A 15,124-nucleotide genomic window follows, 5' to 3' on the forward strand; every position below is an offset into this window, starting at 1 on the left:
CATTTTTTCCTGGTTCTCTGGCTCTCAGACAGAGCTCCATACTGAACTGGCTGGTGATATGATGCCAGACCCTCTGCCTTGAATCACTTACTGGATAGTTAAAGAGACACTTTCCTGACCTGAGTGTACTGTATTAGTGTGACAAACTGGGGAATCAGTCTGTTTACAACTCAATAACTCATAGGGTTGCCATCTTTGTAATTGCTGGTAACTGGACTCAAATCTCCTGTAAAAATAGAAGAATCCAGAAGGTGCTGTCATTGCAATTCCACTGATCACCTGGGGAATAGATGCCATGTGCTGGGAGGAAGCAGGTAGCCCATGTGAATGCTGCGACCCTGAGCACAGAAGGCCCTTAGGCACCTGTCACTTATCATACTGGGTTGTAAAATCAGCATTATTGGTAGGAAACACCTTTGGTGGAAAGATACAGTGATAGAAATGTGTATGGTTAGGTAGAGCATAGTGCAAGAAGGTGACATACTGCCAGGACAGATTTCACAGGTTTTATGTGTAGGAAGTTGCAAAATCTTGTACCTTTGGCTAAAGTGTACATAGAAACAGAGGGTAGGGACGGTGTATTATTAGTGGAGGTAGTAGACAATAATCCTATTGATATGGTAATCAGCAATTATTTCTTCCATGTAGCTCAGGCTGTTAATGGTAAAGTCCCAGAAACTGCTGGGGGAATGGGAGAAAGTCTTCTTTAGTCCTCCGCAGCAGTGAGAAACTGCACATTTCTAGGGGCAGGGGTGGCTGAGGCTGGCTCCTGTCCTGCAGCTGAAGGCAGTGTTTCCTCAGAAAGGGAGGAGAGCATATTGCCTTTCAGTGAGAAGGCTGTTCCAGCTGATAGCTGCAAGCCTGTCACAGATGAACCGGGGACTCGTTCCACTCTAGGGATTATAGGGAGGTGTGTCCCGGAGGGGAACCCAAAGAAGGTGACTGAATCCTAGAAACCTCTGGGAGGTGGATGAGGGTTCCATTAACTCTGCAACTGGATGCAACCCCTCAGGAAGGGAAGGGGATGGAGCACCAGCTGCTGAGATAACTGTCCAGGCTGCACCGGTAATTTTCACTCCATGCGTCCGAAGAAGTGGGTTTTTACCCACGAGAGCTTATGCCTAAATAAATCTCTTAGTCTTTAAGGTGCCACCGGACTCCTTGTTGTTTTTGTTAATACAGTGTGTTGTTTGAAATCGAAAAAGGAAATCTGCTCATGAACTGGGGCTGGTGCAATGTTCTCTCCACATTGAGAGAGGGGTGGACTGGGTAATAAAATTACACTGGTCAGGCTCTTGACCAGGGCAAGAGCCACTGAAGAGCTTCCACCCCACAGCCTGGCGGGAGGGGGCAGGGGGCCGGGTACAGCAGAGGAGGCTGGCTGCTCCCCAGCGCAGAACTAGGAATTGGGCGGGGTGTTTGTGTGTGGGGGGGTTGTTTTCTACTCCGGGCACACTCCTCCTGCACCCGGCGGAGCTCAGCAAGGTGAAGTACCGGATGGTTATCAAGGAGAGGAGGCTGCCCGCATTTCTGAGAGGGGTTAGATGGTGGGTTCAGGGTCCAGGTCCCCGCACGGTAGTGGTGGCAGTGGCAGGCTCGGGTCCTCGCTGCTGCCCGACGCTGCATGGTGGCAGGTGCAGGGTCCAAGTCCCCGCTGATGCCCGGCCCGGCACAGCAGCAGTGGCGTAGTCCCGCTGCCCAGCCCGCACCCCGGATTCCAGTACTGGCCCCGCTCCGGACGGGGGCGCTGGGCATCGGGGACTGTGGGCAGTTTCAGGGTGCGAGGCACTGTGGTTCTCAACCTGCAGCCCATTTAACATATTGTGGGCCACATATGCGGCGCACAGTGACAAACGGGCTGAGAACCACTGCTCTGGGTGAGGGAGTTTTGTGTGCGCCAGCTGCCTGTTAGCTCTCTGCCAGCCACTCGAGCCCTCTCCTCCGAGCTAGGCCAGCCGGGCCGGGTGACTGTGGATGCACTCCAGGGCCCGAGTTGGTTCAAAGCATTCCCTTGTGGTATCCAGCCCTCGACTCCCAAAGAAATCCCAGACCCTCTGGAGCTCTGGGACCCCGGTTTACCAATTTTCCCTTAGCCCTCACACCTGTCCCAGGCCTGTCCCAGAGTCCAGTTGGAAAACAAAAGGAAATGCATTGAAGGAAGAGAGTTAAATGGCTACGTACAAAACACAATCAGAAAATGCCACCTAGGGCCAAGGTCTGTGAATAGTCCCCTTTCCGCATTGATCACAGGGCTTCACTCCAAAGGTTGGTGTCTTGCAGTGTTTGTCGGCCCCAGGGAGCCGGGACCCATACTTTCCCCTAGCACCCTGCCTCTGCTAGCTACCTCCTCAGTGAACAGGAGCAGAGAGTCTCCCTCCACCCCGTGACAGACTGAATCAGTTTTTTGTCTTTGTTCACAGATGGGGCCAGCTTCTGTCTGAGGTAACATGCCTTTCTCCCGCCACGTGGCTTCGATGATTATAGCTTGTTTGTGATGGTTTCCACCAGGCTCTCGCCACATGACTCGCTTTCACTCCAAAGCCATGATTCTCAACTTAGTTACACCAGCCGTGAACTATCGGCCCCACACACATCTCATAGGGATGCAAGTTAGTTACCAGCTTTCAGCAGAGACCTCACATGCTGCCCTTTATGGAGAAACACCAGCAAAGGGGTATTTTAGGTGCAGTGATTTTGTCAGCTCTGAGACAGGAGTTGCTTTGGTCTCCTTCCCCTGATGAACCTAGTTTAAAGCCCTCCTCCAGTGGAGACAGACCGGGAGGTGTCTGGACAGGATATGACACTCGCAGTGGTGCTCTGCAGAGATCGTCCCAGGACAGGCGTCAGCATGGGGTTAGTGATGGGCTCCTGATCTCCCCACTAGGAATCAGATGGCTGGCCGGGCCGGCATTTGGGCGATGCGTGTGAAACACCAGCACAGTTGGCTGGGCCCCTCTCCAGTGCAACTCACACAGCTCTCAAGAAACAAGCAGCCCCAACAGGTGATGGAGCGGGCAGGGTCCTCATGTCCCACGGCCATCCTGCCAATCCAGTCCATCAGCCACTACTCCACCTGCTGCTGACTCTCAATGGCATTATTCTGGAGTCCCTGAACAGCAGTAAAGCCCATGTGATGGGCACATAACCCCCTGTCCCCAGCCCCTTCAGCTAATAATGGGTTAACGGGAGTCTGAGTGAGCAGTTAGCCTGCCTGGCTGCCCCAGACCTCAGGCTGAGGTCAGTAACCACCCTCACTGGGGAGGAGCTTGGTGGGTCCATGTAGGACGTGTTCAGAGGAGGTGGAACCCCTCTCCTAGGTGGAGAGGTGGAAGAAGGACCCACACATGGGGGAGAAGAGAGGAACCAGCTGCAGGAGGGTCCTAGTGAGGGGGCAGGATTTGAGAGCCATGGCACGTATTGACGGTCTGGCAGAGGACAAAGGGGAAGCAGAGGAGATGCTGAGAGCTTTAGCCCACTTGTGAGCTGGTGGGATCTCTCCTTTGGATGTCACTGGGGGAAGAGACTGGCGCTGAAGTAAGACCCCAGGTGGATGGGGAGACTTTCTGGTCTGTTATCTGGGTTTTAATTCTGGGGAAGGACATGAAGGACAATGATGTCCTGGGTGGGGCGGGGCTCCAGAGAGATCCAGCTGGAGAGCCAAGTACTGCATTACAGGGCACCACAGAGCAATGGGAGTGCACTGGGGAATGAATCTTTACTATTGTAGGGCCTAGGAGCTCCAGGCAGGCCCCTGGCCCCCACTGTGCTAGGCGCTGTATGGACCCACAGACTCTGCCCCAAGGAGCTGAAAAGCCAAGTTTAACTGAGCTCAAATCATCTGAAAGCACATGCAATGAACTGTATAATGTTCTCCTGTCTCAGCCCCTTGGTCCCCAGCAGGGGAGCCACACAAATTATTTACTAAGGGCTGGATTGTAGCCAACAATGATGCAGCATGCAGTGGGGAGGAAGGGAATATGGACCCCGCCTCACACACACAATCCAGGCCCAGCAGCCCCTGGGAGCAGCTCTCCAGAAAGAGGGCGTGGAGACACTGGAAGGAGACTCACTCAAGGCTCATCCCCCTCACCATGCCAGTGAGTGGATCTGGCAGGCCAAGGGATCGGGGGTGTCTGGGACCTCGCTCAAAGTCTCTGGGTGCACCGAGAGAATTCCTCGCTAGCTAGACTGGGGCTTGAAATACTTGAGGCCCTGGTCCCAGGGGCAAAAGGGGACTCAAGGGGCGAGACAGCAGCCAACTCTGACCTCTGGGCCAAACACTTAGAATCACTTAAAATCCACATTTCTGTAGTTAATACACTTATTTTTATGATTTGCCTTTACCAGTCAGTTTGTCTAAAGTGCTTGGGAGATAGGAGGGAAGGGATAGGCTACAGAGGGACCTAGACAAATTAGAGGGGATTAGGCCAAACAAAATCTGATGAGGTTCAACAAGGAGAAGTGCAGAGTCCTGCACTTAGGAAGGAAGAATCCCATGAAGAAGGCTAACGGCATTTTGGGCTGTATAAGTAGGAACATTGCCAGCAGATCGAGGGACGTGACATTCATAGAATCATAGAATATCAGGTGTCAAGGTTCCTTCCCCACTCTGAACTCTAGGGTACAGATGTGGGGACCTGCATGAAAGACCCCCTAAGCTTATTCTTACCAGCTTAGGTTAAAAATTTGCGCAAGGTACAAACTTTGCCTTGTCCTTGAACCCTATGGTGCCACTAATAAGCTTTTTAAAGAAAGAAGAGGGAAAAAGCCCACTTGGAGACGTCTTCCCCCAAAATATCCCCCCAAGCCCTACACCTGCTTTCCTGGGGAAGGCTTGATAAGAATCCTCACCAATTTGTACAGGTGAACACAGACTCAAACCCTTGGATCTTACGAAAAATGAAAATACAATCAGCTTCTTAAAAGAAGGATTTTAATTAAAGAAAAGGTAAAAGAATCACCTCTGTAAAATCAGGATGGTAAATACCTTACAGGGTAATCAGATTCAAAACATAGAGAATCCCTCAAGACAAAACCTTAAGTTACAAAAAAACACAAAAACAGGAATATTCATTCCCTCCAGCACAGCTTATTTTATCAGCCATTAAACAAAAGGAAATCTAACACATTTCTAGCTAGATTACTTACTAACTTAACAGGAGTTGTAAGGCTGCATTCCTGATCTGTTCCCGGCAAAAGCTTCACATGGACAGAAAAACCCTTTGTTCTGCCCCTTCCTCCAGATTTGAAAATATCTTGTCCCCTCATTGGTTATTTGAGGTCAGATGCCAGCGAGGTTACCTTACCTTCTTAACCTTTTACAGGTGAAAGGGTTTTGCCTCTGGCCAGGAGGGATTGTATAGCACTGTACACAGAATGGTAGTTTATTTACTTTATATTTATGATATCAGGGTTGGAAGGGACATCAAGAGGTCATCTAGTCCAACCCGCTGCTCAAAGCAGGACCAATCCCCAACTAAATCATCCCAGTCAGGGCTTTGTCAAGCCTGACCTTAAAAACCTCTGAGGAAAACGATTCTACCACCTGCCTAGGGAACCCATTCCAGTGCTTCACCAACCTCCTAGTGAACTAGTGTTTCCTAATATCCAACCTAGACCTCCCCTATTGAAACATGAGACCATGACTCCTTGTTCTGTCATCTGGTACCACTGAGAACATTTCCCTCTATTTGACATTGGTGAGGTCTCATCTGGAGTACTGTGTCCAGTTTTGGGCCCCATACTACAAGAAGGATGTGGAAAAATTGGAAAGAGTCCAGCGGAGGGCAACAAAAATGATGAGGGGGCTGGAGCACATGACTTATGAGGAGAGGCTGAGGGAATGGGGATTGTTTAGTCTGTGGAAGAGAAGAATGAGGAGGGATTTGATAGCTGCTTTCAACTACCTGAACAGGAGCTCCAAGGAGGATGGATCTAGACTGTTCTCAGTGGTAGCAGATGACAGAACAAGGAGTAATGGTCTCGAGTTGCAGTGGAGAAGATCTAGGTTCCCCTCCATGCTGCATTGTTAACTAGGTGCTGAGAGAAGGTTTACTCTCTGCAGAGATACAGGTGTGATGAACACTTGGCTCTCTGAGTCCTGGGCCCCATTTCCATGAGTCTGAGGAGACAATGGCCACTCCAATTCTCCAGTCATTTGATACCTAGCAACTAACAACCATGGTTGCTGCCCCCCCCCCCCCACGCAGGAGGCCAATCGTGTCTGATCAGCTGGAGAACAAAGGACTGAGAAAGGGTCAGGTCGGGGTTGTTAAGTTTGTGCTGCCGGGAGCAGCAGAGTGTCCTGAACTGGGATTGAAGAGGGGTCAGAGGGCTCTGGCCTGACCAAAATGGACCACGCTGTAGCTTTCTCTTCTCTCTGCTCCCGCCAAGGGCTTTCTACCCTGTGTTCCAGGCATCGAATAAACCTGACTGCTGTTCACAGTGCTGGCTGAGAGTCACTGCAGAGGCTGAAGCGGGGGGGGGGTGCATTGCTTCCTTTGGGTGTTCGAGTCTCTCTCAGGTGTCCAGCCCAGGTGGACTGGCTGAGGGGAGCTCACGGTGGAAAGCGGGGGGCTGACGGCTCCAAGGTTCAGTCCCAGGAGGCAGTGAAGCCACGTGGCTGACCCCAGTGGGAGAATGTGACCCTAAGGGGGCTGCCACACTGAAGGACTCCTCCCAGGGGCTGTTCCGGAGCTGTTCAAGAGCACCAGACCTGTGGATCCATGACAGCATGAAGCTGCTTTATTGATGTCCTCACTGAGTCATTGACTGATTGGTCCTCTCAGCCTTGGAGCAGGAAAGGCTCAAGCTGGGGGATTTTGCTTTCAGGTCCCCAGAGGCCAATTCTCAGGGGGAACCCTGTATGCAGGCCTGGAACTCACCAGTCCCCCCCCCTCCCAGCCAACAGCCAGTCCTGCCTTTTCCCTAGAGGGCTCCAGATGGCTCCCAAAATCGCATTCCCTCACTCCTGAGCTCCTAAGGGAGGGCATCTCACTCCCTTTGGGTTGCTGAGCAGACTCTGAGTCTGCCTTGGCTTCCCCTCCCTCCCAACTGCATGCACCTCTCTGAACTACCCACACAGAGAGCCCCAGGGACCCAGGTAAGCTCCATGGGGGTTACATTTGCTTTGCCCACAGATAACACCTTCCACCCACAGTTCTGAAATGCTCTATGCACCTTCATGGTGCTACGCTCCCGCTGCAATGTGGGAAAACATGAGAATCTCCTTTTTCACGGTAGAGGAAACTGAGGCACACACAGGTGACTAGTTATTTGGGGGGGGGTCTCCATTTGGGGGCACTACCTGAGATACCTTCAATGGTACTGCAGCCACCCCGGCCTCTGGCCAGCATCCCACCTTCCCAGATAACACAGGGGACTATCCTTCTGCGTCTCTCAGCTGTTGTTCACCTAACTTCACACCTGATCCTTTGTCCTGCCCCCGAGGCCTGGCTCAGAGCAAAGGGCTCTCAGTGCTTACCCTACCATCTAGAGGCCCCCAGCCAGGAGGAACAAAGGGGAGCTGAAAGCTAAAGAAATAAGCCACACAATGGTCTCTTCCCTCGGGACTTTGGAGCTGACCTTTAGGGCCCACAAGCTGCATGATGCATAGTCTCTCCCGCCTGCCTCAGAACCCTGATCCCAACCCTCAGTTGCTTTTATGCGTCTTCCTGGCTTCCCTCTCCACCCCTGGTTGTCCTGTCGGCCCCAGTACTGCATCCACTGCAGGCTACTCATCAGGCTGCAGCAGCTCCCATCCCAGACCTGGAGCAGAGGGGGACCTGCTGAGGGCGCACCACGGTATGGAGGTGGAGATGATGCAGCGAGTGGCTGGGGCTGGGGAGAAGAGCAGTGAGCATCAAGGGTGGGTTTTTGGAGGAAGAGGCAGAACAGCGGCAGGGCCTTGCTGTAAGAAGTGGAAAAGGGGGCAGGGCCTTGAGGGAATAGGTGGGGCAGAGCGCAGAGCATCAAGGGTCCAGTTAAAAGCAACTAGAAAGGTAGGAACCCTATGAGTTAATGAGTTGTACACAGACTGATGCCCCAGTCTGTCATGCTCACACAGCACAGTAAGGCCAGGAAAAGATTCAATGTCACTTTGACTGTCCAGTCAGTGATTCAGGGAAGAGGGCCCAGCATCACGTCATCAGCCAGCTCTGCATGCAGGTTGGTCTGAGAGCCAGAGTATCAGGGGAGAAATTTAGATGTCTTTATGAATAAAGAGCCGAAGCAGCCTGTCCTGGATCTGTTTGGTCCTCACTCCGTAGATAATGGGGTTTAGCATGGGGGGCACCAGGAGGTTCAAGTTGCCAACGAGAACACGGAAATGAAGGGCCACATTCTGGCCAGACCGGTACATGAGGGAGGAGAAGACAGCTGGGATGTAAAAGGCTAAGATGGAAAAGAGATGGGAGCTGCAGGTCACCAAAGTCTTGAGCCGGGCATCCTTTGTGGGGAGGCTGAAGATGGCCCTGAGGATCTGCATATAGGACAATGCAACAAAAAACATATCCAGACCTATCACACAGAAGAGCACAAAGAGGCCATAGTAACTACTGATGCGGGTATCAGTGCAGGCCAGCTTCACCACAGCTATATGTGTGCAGTACGTATCGGGGATGATGTTGGTTTTGCAATATGGCCACCGCCTCGCCAGGAAGGCACAGGGCAGTCCAAGCATGCCACCACGCAGCACCACAGCCAGGCCGATCTTGGCCACCACGGGGTTTGTCAGGATGGTGGAATGTCTCAGGGGATGGCAGATGGCCACGTAGCGATCAAAAGCCATGGCCATGAGAATCCCAGACTCCATCGCTGAGAAGGAGTGAATGAAGTACATCTGGGTGAGACAGGCACTGAAGTTGATCTCCCTGGAATTGAACCAGAAGATGATCAGCATTTTGGGCAGCAGGGATGTAGACAGGACCAGGTTGCTGACTGCCAGCATGCAGAGGAAATAGTACATGGGGGCACGGAGGTTCAGCTCCCTCTTCACGACAAATAGGATGGTGAAGTTCCCCAAAATGGCTATGGCATACATGACACAGAAGGGGATGGAAAGCCAGACATGAGCCCACTCCAGGCCAGGGATGCCCATCAGGATGAAGGTGGAGGGGTTGGTGAAGTAGGTTATGTTGGAATCTGACATGGAGTAGGGAAGAAAGTATCCAACTCTGAGGCAGAACGGTGTCTCCTGCATGTAATGTATGTTCCTCTGACTTCCTGTATGTGCCCAGGGTCTAGGGTGATGGTCACAGTACAAATGCCTGGATGGAGAGACAAGGTTAATATGAGACACTACTACTCAGATAAATGAATTATGAACAAGTGACCCTACTAATGCCAATTCCACATTTTATGGTGCTCCATGTGTCAATAATTCCTGCACATCATGGTGTGGGAAACCTTAATAGGCACCAGCAGGAAACATGAGTGTGGATACTGGTTATCCATCATTATTCCTTAAAGCAATGACACCCAGGCTAGAAAGTCCATGCTGTAGGGAGTTCTCCATTCACTCGGTTGCTCAAAATCTAAGAGTGAAAAAGAAACATGTACCAGAGGGAAACATCCCAATTAGAACTCACCCTGGCAGGTTTAAGGATCACAAAAAGGAGGGTATTAAAGTATATTAAGAACAAAAGAAATCCTAGAAAGATTTAGGCCAATTCTTTGAGGGACAAACCAAGTTTGTAAATTTTGCAGAAAAGGTAGATATCTTCAAGATACAGTTGTGTTCTGCATTTGGAAAGAAGCGGAATGAGAAACATATATCACCTGAGATGATGAAATAGTTTTCAGTCCATCAGCATCTACAATTGAATCTTAGAGTACCAAACACCAGAGTTACAAACTGATTGATGAAGCGCACATCTCACTCAGAACCAGAAGTACACAGTGAGGCAGCCGGAGAGCCAAAAAGAAAAAGAAAAAAAGGCAGGGGGAGGCAAATTCAGGACAGTTCTGTGTTAAACGTAGTAGAGTATTCAATAAAAAAAGGTTTCAGAGTAGCAGCCGTGTTAGTCTGTATTCGCAAAAAGAAAAGGAGTACTTGTGGCACCTTAGAGACTAACAAATTTGTTAGTCTCTAAGGTGCCACAGGTACTCCTTTTCCTTTTGCGAATAAAAAAAGGGAAAGTTTTTAAAAAAAGAGTTTACAAAGTTAGGAAACAAGGGAAAAGCTGGTCTGGGATTAGTTAAAAAAATCATAGGAATATAATTAATGCCCGTCAACAACATGGCTTATGGAAAACACGTCTTGTCAAATAAACCCGATTTCACCCTTCAATGAGAGGGCACTTTTGATTGATCAAGGGAACCAAGCAGATGCAATAGATGGATTTCTCTGAGGCATTTGTTTTAGTAGGGGGAAAAGTTCAGATAGAAAACTGCACACTGTACAATATCAGTAGAGCACATGTAAAGTGGACTAAAAACTGGCTAACTGAAAGAGCTTAGAAAGCAGGTGTCAATGGGCCATTGTCAGTGAATGGGGGTGTTTCTATGTGGTTCTGAAGGGATCCGGTTTTGGCCCAATACTATTTAATATTTTCAGCAATGCTCTGGAAGCAAATAGAAAATCACTGCAGATAAAATTTGCAGATGACCCAAAGATTGGCAGATTGGTTACAATGAGGAGCCCAGGGCAGGCATACTGATTGATCTGGTGTGTTTTGTTGAGCTGGGCCCATGCAAAGAAAATGTTTTAATATAGTCATATACAAAGTGATCCTCTCTGAACAGGGAATGGAGGCCTGACCCACAGACTAGGGCACTGTATTATGGGACATAGGGACCCTGGAAAGGATTTAGGGGTCATTGTAGACAACAAACTCATTGTGAGCTCCCAGTGTGATGCTGTGGCCAAAAGGGTGATGTGGGGATCCACGGTAGCAGTGACTTGGAGCAGGGGAACAATTTTACCTCTGCACATGGTATAGGTGAAACCAACTGCATCCAGTCCCGGGGTCCATATTTCAGACATGACGTTGAAAAATTGGAGAGGGTGCAGAAAAGAGCCACAAAAATGTTTGGAGACTGGAGAAAATGGTGGTCAGGGAGAGAGAGACTTAAAGAACTTCATTTATTCATCTTAAATATCAATAACATGCTCTATAATCTATTGAGGAAAGGCGGAGCAAGACCCAATCGCTGAAATCTGAAGCCAGACAAATTCCAGTTGGAAATAAGAGCCAAGTTTAGCAGTCTGGGCGATTAACGTTTGGAACACACTGAGAAGGGAAGGGGTGGATTCTCCAACTCCCCATGTGTCATAACCATAAGGGTAGCCTAAAATTCCTCCTTACCTGTAAGTGGTTAAGAAGCTCAAATAACCTGGCTGGCACCTGGCCAAAGGAACCAATGGGGACAAAAGATGCTTTCAAATCTCAGGGGGCAGAGGTTTTGTTTTGGGTTCTTTGTTTCTGTGGCCATTCACTCTTGGGACTAAGAGGGACTGGACATCAATCCATGTTCTCCAAATCTTTCTGAACAAGTCTTTCATATTTCAAACTTGTAAATAACAGCTAGGCAAGGCATATTAGTTTACCTTTGTTTTCTCAACTTGTGAATTTTCCCTTTGCTAGAGGGAGGTTTAACCCTATTTTGTTGTAACATTGAAACTAAGGCTAGAGCGGGTTCCTCTGGGCTCTTTGAATTTTCTGATACTCTGTAAGGTTAACTACCAGCCTGAGTTTACAGAGGTGATTCTTTTACGTTTTCTCTTTAAATAAAATCCTTCTTTTTAAAAACCTGACTGATTTTTCCATTGTTCCAAGACCCAGGGGTTTGGGTCTTTGATCATTTTGTAACCAATTGGTGAAGATATTATTCTCAAGCCTCCCCAGGAAAGGGGGTCTATAGGCTTGAGGGAATTTTTTTGTGGAATAGGACTCCAAGTCGTCCTTTCCCTGATTGTTTGTTACATCAGTTGGTGGTGGCAACGATCCCAAGGCAAGAAGGGAATCTGTGCCTTGGGGAAGTTTTAACCTAAGCTGGTAAGAATAAGCTTAGGGGGTTTTTCATGCAGGTCCCCACATCTGTATCCCAGAATTCAGAGTGGGGAAGGAACCCTGACACCATGTGTGCAGATCCAGACTGGATGCTTTTCTGGAAGATCTGCTTGAGGGCTCGTCCACATTTAAAAAGCTACAATGGCTCTGCCATAGTGCTTCAATATTGACACTACTTACACTGACAGCAGGGGTTCTCCTGTCAGAGTAGTTAATCTACCTCCCCAGGAGGGGTAGCTAGGTCCATTGAAGAATTTTTCCATTGACCTAATGCCATCTACACCAGGGTTAGGTTGATATAGCTGCATCTTTCAGGGGTGTGGATTTTTTTAAAAAAGGCAAATGCAAATCATGGGAGATGATAGTACTCATCTACTCCGTAGTGGGAGTATTGTGTCTAGTTTGGGTCACCAGTGTATAGGAAGAATGTAGAGAAACTGGAAACGATCCAGAGGCAAATGAAAACGATGATCAAAGGGGTAGAAGGCAAGCCAGACGAGCAAGGGATGAAGCAACCATTTGTGTTTGGTTTGGAAAAGAGGAGACTGAGGGGGAGATGGGAGCTGTCATAAATATAAAGAGAAGGGTAACCACCTTTTTATATACAGTGCTATAAAATCCCTCCTGGCCAGAGGCAACATCCTGTTACCTGTAAGAAGCTCAGCTAACCTGGCTGGCACCTGACCCAAAGGACCAATAAGGGGACAAGATACTTTCAAATTTTTGGGTGGGGGGAGGCTTTTGTTTGTGCTCTTTGTTTACGTGGTTGTTTTCTCTTGGGACTGAGAGAGGCCAGACGGAAATTCCTCTTCTCCAACCCATCCTAATCCAAGTCTCCAATATTGCAACCAGTATAGGTAAGCCAGGCAAGGTGGATTAGTTTATCTTCTGTTTTATGTGAATTTTCCTGAAGGAGGTTAACTACCCTGCCTTTAGGTAGAGAAAACTCCAGCTCAAAAAAGAAAAATCCCTTTGTAAAAAAACCTAACACCTCTGTCTCCAGGCAAATAGACAGAAAACCGTCTAGCTGCTCTCAGCTTAAAAAAAAAAAAAACCTCTTCAGCTCTGTGCTTTTGGTTCAAAATGATCCCACCGCTCTGCCACCATGTCAGGGTTCCTTCCCCACTCTGAACTCTAAGGTATAATGTGGGGACCCACATTAAAGACCCCCTAAACTTATTCTTACCATCTTAGGTTAAAAACTTCCCCAAGGTACAAACTTTGCCTTGTCCTTGAACTCTATGTTGCCACCATGAAACATTTTAAACAAAGAACAGGGAAAGAGCCCACTTGGAGATGTCTTCCCCCTAAATATCCCCCCAAGCCCTACACACCCCCTTTCCTGGGTAGGCTTGAGAATAATATCCTCACCAATTTGTTACAAAATCATCAAAGACCCAAACCCCTGGATCTTGGAACAATGGAAAAATCATTCAGGTTCTTAAAAGAAGGATTTTATTTTTTTTTAAAAAAGAAAGGTAAAAATCATCTCTGTAAAATCAGGATGGAAAATACTTTACAGGCTATTCAGATTCAAAACACAGAGGATCCCCCTCTGGCAAAACCTTATATTGCAATATTGGAGGCTTGGATTAGGATGGGTTGGAGAAGATGGATTTCTGTCTGGCCTCTCTCAGTCCCAAGAGAGAACAACCAGGTAAACAAAGAGCACAAACAAAAGCCTCCCCCTCACCCAAGATTTGAAAGTATCTTGTCCCCTTATTGGTCCTTTGGGTCAGGTGCCAGCCAGGTTAGCTGAGCTTCTTAACCCTTTACAGGTAACAGGATGTTGCCTCTGGCCAGGATGAATTTTATAGCACTGTATTCAGAAAGGTGGTTACCCCTCCCTTTATATTTATGACAGGAGCGGTCTTCAGGTACTTGAAAGGCTGGGATAAGACAGATGGAGGAATGTTATTCTCTCTGTCACAGAACACAGGACAACAGGCAATGGGTTCAAACTCTAGCAGAGCACATTTAGATTATATCTGAGAAAAAAACTTTAAGAACAGGAGAACAATGGAACAGACACTATGGGAGGTTGTGTAAGCACCTTCGCTGGAGGTATCCCAAAATGGTGGGACATCTGTCTGGGATGGTTTAGACACAACACATCCTGCATCTTGGCAGCGAGTCAGATTAGCTGACCCTTGCATTCCTTTCTAACCCCATGGGTCAATGATTCTATGGATGTAAAATCCGAGAGTGGAACAGGTCTTGGTCACACACAAGTTATGAACCTCGAATCAGGGGTAACTGGGTAAAATTTAATGGCCTATGTTATATAGGACATCAGGCTCGATGATCAGATGGTCCCTTCTGACCTTAAATCATATGAATCTATCAACAAAGAGAGTAGGTCAGGCATTTATATTTACTCTGTTTCACAACACACGAACAAGGGAACATTCAATTACATTGAAAATGTGAACATCTACCCCCGATAAAAGAAAATTGTTGACATAATCCATATTTGTCCTGTGGAACTCCTTGCCACTGACATTATTGGAGCAAAGAGTTTAGCTGAATGGGACTCACAAATGGATGGGCCATTGCAGGTGATTCTGCTGGCACCCTTAGTTAAGGCTGTCTGACCCCTTCAATTAGGGGACCTCATTTTCTTTTGTTTATAAGTTTGCCAAACTTTAAAGGTTTGGACTTATATTTGCAATGCCGGGTGTCTGTTTCTGGCTGAACTGTGTTTTGAAAGTTTCAGGCAGAACAATTCAGCTGACGACTCGAATGAAGCTAGGAGAGAAGATGTTTTGCCCATGTTGAAAAATTCTCATAATCATTCCAGTGAGGCGCCCTTCCACCTCAATGCTTTGCAGCAGATAAAAGTCTGGTAACAGTCCATGCACCCCCACCCCTGTTAACAGCGACAGTCCTATATTGAAAGAGGAGTAGGTGACAGTCTCTGTGCATTAACACAGCTGACTCCTGAGGTCTGTACTCAGTTCTTACTCCAAGGGGAATTTTGCTTCAGTGGGGCCTGAGCAAAATACAGAGCATGACCACCGAATTTGGCCTTGTATTGTACATCTACTAACACCTTTAATCATGAAAGATCCACTGTGCCGCTAAACCACAGCCACCCTGGGGCTTGTGGCCAT

The 15,124-nt window shown here is 48.3% G+C and overlaps 1 protein-coding gene across 1 annotated transcript; it reads right to left on the minus strand.

Moving 5' to 3' along the window:
- Positions 1–8,200: 8,200 nt before the first annotated feature.
- On the minus strand, positions 8,201–9,251 carry LOC119863332 (olfactory receptor 52K2-like). Its single transcript, XM_038421636.2, has one exon. The coding sequence runs from the start codon at positions 9,197–9,199 to the stop codon at positions 8,201–8,203; it is 999 nt and encodes a 332-aa protein (XP_038277564.2). The 5' UTR covers positions 9,200–9,251.
- Positions 9,252–15,124: the final 5,873 nt, after the last annotated feature.

The sequence above is a fragment of the Dermochelys coriacea genome, chromosome 1 (assembly GCF_009764565.3).
Source record: "Dermochelys coriacea isolate rDerCor1 chromosome 1, rDerCor1.pri.v4, whole genome shotgun sequence".
In the NCBI taxonomy this organism is placed as follows: Eukaryota; Metazoa; Chordata; order Testudines; family Dermochelyidae; genus Dermochelys; species Dermochelys coriacea.